Source organism: Haplochromis burtoni, unplaced genomic scaffold (assembly GCF_018398535.1).
Source record: "Haplochromis burtoni strain Fernald_Lab_line unplaced genomic scaffold, NCSU_Asbu1 Contig_114, whole genome shotgun sequence".
In the NCBI taxonomy this organism is placed as follows: Eukaryota; Metazoa; Chordata; class Actinopteri; order Cichliformes; family Cichlidae; genus Haplochromis; species Haplochromis burtoni.
Window position 1 is genome coordinate 672,868 of NW_024582475.1, and position 7,995 is coordinate 680,862.

Here is a 7,995-nt window from a genome sequence, read left to right on the forward strand (position 1 = left end):
TTACCGGTTGTCTGAAAGCTTTATTTGTGGTGAATACAAAAAATACTTTTGTGACCAGATAAATATCATACATACAGCATCAAATCAGAAAACAAACAGATTCTGTTAAAGAAAGCACAACACGTATTCATAAACAGAGCTAATAACTTTTTCTATTTTCCATTAATACTTTGACAAATCAGTCAGACAATATATTTCAGGGTAATTCTTACATTTACTGATAGAAACTTAATTCTTATAGTGGTTAGACAATGAAACATTTAAGAGGGACTTGGCATAATGAATTTAAACAATTTCTCAACTTCATACACAAATTGCCACATGCTCATTGAATGCAGTCTAGCGTTAGTCTTTAAATCCTAATGTATCCACAGATGCCCTTTTATATCAGCATTAGAACACTGTCAGCAGGTAGGCCACCAGCCAAGGCATTGTACTGTATGGCAAAGGGCTTTTTTTTTAAATTAAGACCCCAATAGGGAATAGACTGGCATAATGCTTTGATCCAGAGAGGACAAGGCTCAGGCTCCCACCCAGCCTGGTTTTCAGCTGCTCGTAGGGCAGACTCAAGTAAGGCACTAGTACAAAAAATAAAAAATAAAAATGCAGACCAGACACTGACGCGGACAGATGGTGGAGCTGAATGCTGAAAATTTGAAATACATTATATATTAATAATGGAAAAGAAAATCAGTTTTCTCAGAGTGTGATGCCATTTCCTTCTAGTTTGTTAAGCAAATGTCCTCCATTCAATATAATGGGAGCTTTAAATTCAGTGCATAAAGTTATGAGCCACTTTATAGCACAGTGTGTGCTCATTTCATTCAAGAGCCTAGAGTTCAATATGATTGCACACTCTTCCAAACAATAACAGCGCAGACTCTTATTATCTTTCTCAAATATTCAGTGTAAAGTATTGCTATAGACAGACCATCTGAAGTGAAATGACTTTAGCAGGACGGGGCAGTGACTGCGTGTATGCAGAATAAAAGCACTGGCGACACCCAAAGAGAATCTGGCCAGTGTAAATGGAGAAGGAATTAAAAACACAAAGACGAGCGAGAACAAACATGACAAAAAATGTAAACAAGTATTCCTTACACAAGCGTGTGTGGGAAGAACTGTGAGCGGGGGGGGGATGGGTTACATCAAATGACATAATGTACAAGCAGCAAGACATATTTGGTCACATATCATCCAGATACTCTGAATACCACAGATTATACCTATATAAGAAAGTGGTCAAGAATAAACATCTTTATAGCTAGTGATGGCCAGTGGTCATGTTATATTATCATTTAGAGACTCTCATCGTTTGGCATCAAGCAGAACAACATAGTTTAATCATAATCATTGATTTTTCTCTTTTCAAGATTTGCTAGTTTAACAGCAAACCACGTGTTCACATTTTTTTTTTAGTAAAATACAAGTGTCTTTTACTCTATACTACTCTATTGGTTAGTAGCTTCGCTGATATGTTTAGACATTATGGTGCATGCAAGCCAGTGGTGAAATGAGACGTGAGAAATCTTCCTGCCTTTCTATTAATACTTTGTATACCTGGAATACAAACTGTGGACCCTTAGATTGAATTTGCCGGTTACATCGATATCACCAGTTCCTTTCTATTTGTTTTAAACCTCAAACACTTTTGAGAACATTCAGTGATTATACGAGATTTCTTTGATTCATGATTGTAACAGTCAGTAATGCTCATGATGCAGTAACACCCACAAATTAATGACAGGTTTATCGTACGACTTAAACTTTCTCAACTTGCTTATAGGAACAGCTTTCTTCATATTAAAGTCTGAATGTCAATGCCATTCACTGACAAATACATACACGCACACACACAGCCACATACACACAGAAATACACCGAGCACAGGCACTTGTTTTATCACCAAACAGGCCTGCTTCAAGTGCTATATTGTCCTTGGTTTTATGAGAGTTGAAATAGCCAATACTTGACTGGCACCTCCCCGTGACAAGAAGGTCTCGTCAGCGCAGCGCACGTCCCCATCCGCTGCGTCCGTCAGCCTTCGTCCTCCCTCAGTTCGCTGGGCAGGAACTTGTACTGCTGCTGTCTGATCTGAGCCAGCTTCTTCCGAGCTTCCTCCAGCTCTCGCTCCTTCCTCAGCATCTCCTCCTGAGCCGCAATGATCTGAGGAAAATGAGAACAATTGACAGAAGATTCACCACTAATATTCCTGTGGATAGGCTGACATGATAAACCCTTGCTGTCATGTCCCGAGCGCAGAACATGGCAGAACACCAAGACTTTCATTATGTAGATAGAAATATAAATTTAAACAGTACGAAATATATTTTGCTAGAAACTTTATGGCAAACTGAGCTGATTGTACTCAATGATCAATGAAGCTGTCAGACATCTTCATTGATAATTGAGTTTGTCAGATTTACATATCTAATAAAAACTCATCTTCTTCTTCCTAGCATTTGTCCTGCATGGCAGGGTCCGCTTTGCGGCAAATCTGTCTCCATTTGGCACGACTGAGGGCGTCTTCTGGGGCGGCATTGACGATCTTCATGTCTTCCTTTATTCTGTCCATCCACCGTTTCGTCAGCCTGCCACGAGGTCGCTGGCCACCGGGTTCAAGCCTCATTGCCGTTTTCGCCACTGAGCTGTCGTCTGAGCGTAATACGTGTCTGTACCACCGTAGCCGTCCCTTGCGCATTTTCACCATGATTGGTGCAATGCCGAGCCGCTTTCTGACGTCTTCATTCTTGACTTGGTCCCAACACGTGAGGCCAAGACACCACCTGAGCATTCGCATTTCCATTGTGTGCAGGGCCTGTTTGTGGTTGGCGGTGGCTGGCCAGCACTCCGATCCATACAGGGAAACCGGGCGGACTACAGTCTTGTAAATTTTCGCCTTGAGATGGTCTGGCATTCGACGGTTGCATAGCACACCCGTCACTTGACGCCACTTCATCCATGCGGCATTGAGACTCGCTCGCACATCCAGAAGGATATCCCCGTCGCCACTGATCATCATCTAATAAAACCTCAGCAAACCATAAAATAGGTAACTGACTGTAACTACGTTATAAATATATACATAAAATTGAAAATATACGAGTGACATTTTTGTGAAGAATCAAAACGTGTTAACTACTTAGACCAGGGGTGTTGAACTCGAGGGCCGGTGTCCTGAAACTTTTAAATGTGTCCCTGCTGCAACACACCTGAATAAAATCCGTAGGCCATTAGCAAGAACTGACTGCATGGTGAGATGGGAACCTTAAATATATGTACTTTCTGAAAAAATGTACTTGTAAAAGTACTTTTGTTGCATCATGTTAATTCATTCATGAGCTGCTGTAACATGAATCAAATGGCTGAATTGCCACCTCAGCATGCAGTCAAGTTCTATAAAGCTTTGCCAATGACCTACTAATTTTATCCAGGTGTGTTGCAGCAGGGACACATGTTTTTCAGCACACTGGCCCATGAGGACTGGATGTTCACCCTGTACCAACGTGAACAAACCAGAATAAAAAAAAGCAACCGATGAACTTAAACCTTTTTGATGTCTTTTGAATACAGTACTCAGCAGTGACAGGTGACAGGCTGAAGTCCAGCTGGGGTGCAGCACTAATTTGGGAAACCAGTCACGGCCACAGAAAGTACTGTTATTTGTTTCTGCCGGAAGAGAAATACACTAAAGGCTTTCAAAAGATATTCAGCTGTGGGTGCCTTGCAAACCTGGTAAACAAGTGAGAAACAAAACTGACGGGCTTCTCATCTACAGCAGCTCTCAGCGATTTCAGAAAAACAACTGTGGCATTTTGGCATATTGGCAAGAAAAGGGCACATCACAGAGAAGTAGTGATTTCTCTTCTAGCCCTCAAACATTTTTTCTTTCCAGGATTCTTACCTGAGCTATGCCTCCAACAAACTTGGTCTTCACCACAACGCTGTCATCCTCAGTCTTGTCAAATGCTGCTTTCTGAGCCGCCTTGACTAGATTGTCCGATGCTCGCTTCACAGCATTACCAGCCACCTTTTTAGTAACATCCCCAAAATTAGTACATGTGCAATAAACGTTTCCAGGGACGAATTAAAAAGTGTGTTTCAGTACTACCTGTAGTCTCCTCATGGCTTCTGAATCCTGGTCTGCCTTCACCTTGCAGGCCACCAGCAGCTGAGCTGTCGAGGCTGCAACCTGCTTGGCTGAAGAGATGAGCTTCTCCTCACTGGCGTGGCCCTGCACTGAAGCATTAGCTGCCTCACACAGATTACTGGTGGCTGCTGCTACCATACGTGCCTGCAGCATTGAAGAAATATGCATGGAACAAGTTGGCTTTATTTTAAGCCTCATTTGGTGTTATAGAAGGAAGGTTTTAGAATAATTCACAGCGACTTACAGCTGATATGAGACCCTGTGACCACTGGCCATCGTCGACTGCATTGGCTTGATTGGATCCCACCTGAGGTAGAGTTTGGGGGAGAAATTCAGATGTTACACTGTGTTACTACCGAGTACTTTACAAGTGCCTAAGGTTTGCAGATTGTGTAGACTGACCTTGCCCTGTGCCACCAGTTCTCTCTGAGCTGCAGATGCAGATTTAACAAGAGCGCTAGTTGCTGCAGCAATGGACTTTGCTGCTTCTAATATCTGCTCCTCAAAATCCAGCGTCTCATCTGCCTGCTGGAAGGTAAACCACATAACTTACATTTAAAGTGAATTTAATTAGTTAAAGACATCATCACCTTTGCATCTACACTCCTGGGAGACGCATCTGTGGCATTTAGAGGACTAATTAAAATACAGAGTACAATCCTAATTTAAAAACAATTTCACAAAAACAATTTTTACTTTTACAACGTGTCTTGGCCAAGCTCGGATCCTCCACAGTCCGTCCAATCAAAACCTGCTTCACACTCTTGCACATTCACACCCGTATACGGAGACTGCCAAAGCTTTGATAATTGTGGTGTTTTCTTCTATTACAATTTACTTATATACTGGCAAATACTGCTCATAAATCCTTTGTGTTATTAGATGAATGGTGCTATAACCTCAGTGCTGATACTTAGAGCTCAAAGCCATGGTAAAGCACAAGTTTGTGAGAAACTGCTTCATTTTTCAAACCTAGAAATTTTAATCTGTTCTCTATACACATCTTTATAGATGACTAAACTTAATGTGTTGTGTAACCCAGCACCAAGAATCTCATAATACTGTGCCAACTTGGAATAATTATGCCCACAAATTATTTTAGAACCTTACATTCAAGAGTGTTAAAAAGCTTTATAAATACATTAGAATGGCTTAAAAATACAGTATATCCAAACTAAACACTCTGCCTCGTACTACTTTCTAAAACCTTCAGAATTAAAGAAAAAAACAACACGTTGTCCTCAATTGCATCTTTGTCCTGATAATGGAACATAAGCAGTACTGCTTAAGTTTTAGCGTTACACAAAGTGGCAGCAGATATGTGATATGATAAATCCAGTCATTACACCAAAGTAAACAAGAGGCATCAGTTCAAGAACATTCAACAAATGGCCATCTCTGCAACATCAGTCAACAGCATGCAGTTGATCACAGACCTCGATAAACACATAAGGCACACGCGGCTGGAGACAGGGCGGGACACTGTAGGAATATGTTTGATATATAGTTGGACTGAATAACAACCTAATATATCAAACATATCAGACAGAGCCCTGCAGAGAAGGCTTCCAGGTCTACAATGGCTTGAGGGGTAGGGAGCAAGGAAGCATGCTTGGGGGGCAGGAGAGCCCTCCCTCCTTTTGGATGGGAGGGATGAAGGAGCAGAAAGGAAGGGAGGGGGGGAGACGAGGAAGAATTCAAGCAGTTTTAAACAAATAACCTAAACATCTGTTTGAACCCATGTGTTTTTTAAGAGACATTAGGCCTGCTTTGTGATATTAAAAAAAAAAAAAGCTCGTACAGTTCACCGTCTTGCTTCACATCCTCATAAAATCTGTATCTCAGACCTGGGATTTCGTTTTGTCCTGTAAGCTACATGAGCACAAATGACAGGACAGCACAGCTACAAATGTATATATATAAATAAAAATAAATTGCTCACAAGGACAGATTAGTTCAGGACCTTTTAAATACTAAAGCTTCCTCTTAGATCACTAGAGGGAGACACTGACATCAAAAAGAGGAAGCGCCTTTCACCCACTAATCCCCTTTCATAAACACAAAGGTCATCATAAATGCAGTCTGCAGCTCTGGAATTGTAGTACAAAGCAGAGCATTATAGAGTCTTCATAAAAGCTGATGTATTATAAATATAGAGATTTTGAAATCACACACAGACAGAGGTTTGAACTGATAGAAAAGGGGAAAAGCACTAGAGGCACAAAAAGCAAGACCACATAGATCTAACTATCCAGTCTCCAGAGACAGACGCAATCATGCAGAGCACACCTCAAACCACAATCCTGTATTGCATACAAAACACGAGTAATTTGACTTCACAAAAGCACAGTTATCTGCTTGTTAAGGGCTAAAGTCGCTCTGTTTTTTTAGGCAATACCGCAATGTGTGTGTGGGGGAAGGTGAACAACAGGCTGAGAAAACCTCCCTGTTTCGTTTAGAAATGACGAACACTGCAAAGAAACAAAAGGAAATGTGTCCAATAAGGCAGAGAACCTCTCTTTCACAAAGGGTCACAACAGTTCATCGCACTTTTGAACTCCCTTCCAAAATAAGCTTGAAGACCCAGCTGTGTAATTGCGTCTCTTGGCAGCGCAACTCAAAATAAAGTCTCAAACTACCTTTGAAGAAAGTCGTACAAGTTAGATCACTGGACCGAGTTGTCTGAGTCAACACGGCATGTGTAACAGAATAATTTTTATCCTTTTATGATCCCATGTTTGCAGCTCGGTTAATAGAAAGAAAACGAAAAAAAGAAAGACTCCACTTCAAAGCCGGTGTCACCTTTTCCTGCCTACACCCCACGTTGTCTCCCTGCTGATTAATGGCAAAAACCTGTGCGTGGGTTTGCGTGGGTGGAAAAGGTTGAGAGGGGCACTTTTACCTTGGGCTTGGCCCTGGGTTTCAGCTGCTCTAGTTTCTTGGCTGCAGCTTCAATGGATGCTGCTGCTCCGAGCAGCTCAGTCTCAGCGATGACAGTGGGGTCCTCGGGGTCCACGCACTCTGATCCTGGAAGAGATCAAAACGTAGCCAAACAGTGATTATCGCAGTAGTTTTTGAACAGACTTTCAAAAAAGTACAAGAAAAAAGTGATGGTATAATTTTAAGTAAGAAATAGCCCTGCTTTGCTTCAAACAAATGTTCCTATTCACACGCAGGATGCCTTGTATGTCTTAAATCTGAGCTTTCTATACATTCCCACAAACTGTTTGCAGTATGACAGTAATGTCTGAAAAGTGATTAAGATGGCTAAAATTAGACGAAATGCACACTTGATGGATCGTTGGTTTTTTGGACGTTTTTAAGTGCCCATAAAATGTAGCCGTTTTTGAACAGCTTGGTAAAGCAGATGGAACGATGTTTTCATAGATTATCTCGAGCTCTGGGGAAATCTGTTCTGCACCCCCACCCTACCCCGAAACCATCTACTCTCTACCCCCTTCTGACTGCATGAAAGGTGATCTGGAGGAACAAAACAGACCGTATCCCACTTACCTCCGTCTGAGGCAGCAAGGAAAGAGCAGGGAGGAGAGAGGGAGAGAACACATGGGACATTAGAGAGGTGAAGTGGATAGCCCCGCTGTGTCTCAGGCAGTACGCTGAAATCTAATTCTCATCCAAACACAATCTATTACTCCTATCAGATGGAGCATTGCAACATCTAGAGAAAAAAAACACTCCTCTAATATGTTTGTGTCATAACCATCCTACAGAGCTTAATTTGAAAGACAGCACGGTAATCACTCTTTGGTGTGATTTCAATATTCTAAAGTGATTCTCGTGACCCATCTTTATCAGGGTGTGCACACACACACACACACACACAC

General features: G+C 41.7%; 1 protein-coding gene across 5 annotated transcripts in view; it reads right to left on the reverse strand.

Annotated features, from left to right (window-relative positions):
* The window catches only part of tln2b (talin 2b), an 89,800-nt gene continuing 81,805 nt past the window's right edge, over nucleotides 1–7,995 (reverse strand). For 2 of the 5 annotated variants that reach the window (XM_005928722.3, XM_014335634.2), the window contains exons 52-58: nucleotides 7,664–7,669; nucleotides 7,053–7,177; nucleotides 4,553–4,678; nucleotides 4,395–4,457; nucleotides 4,112–4,294; nucleotides 3,905–4,030; nucleotides 1–2,166 (exon numbers count right to left, since the gene is read on the reverse strand). In XM_005928722.3, the coding sequence (XP_005928784.1) occupies nucleotides 2,038–2,166; nucleotides 3,905–4,030; nucleotides 4,112–4,294; nucleotides 4,395–4,457; nucleotides 4,553–4,678; nucleotides 7,053–7,177; nucleotides 7,664–7,669 (758 nt within the window). In that variant the 3' untranslated portion in view covers nucleotides 1–2,037. The remainder of the gene's footprint in view (nucleotides 2,167–3,904; nucleotides 4,031–4,111; nucleotides 4,295–4,394; nucleotides 4,458–4,552; nucleotides 4,679–7,052; nucleotides 7,178–7,663; nucleotides 7,670–7,995) is intronic. The other 3 variants (XM_005928724.3, XM_014335636.2, XM_014335635.2) reach the window with 2 other exon arrangements.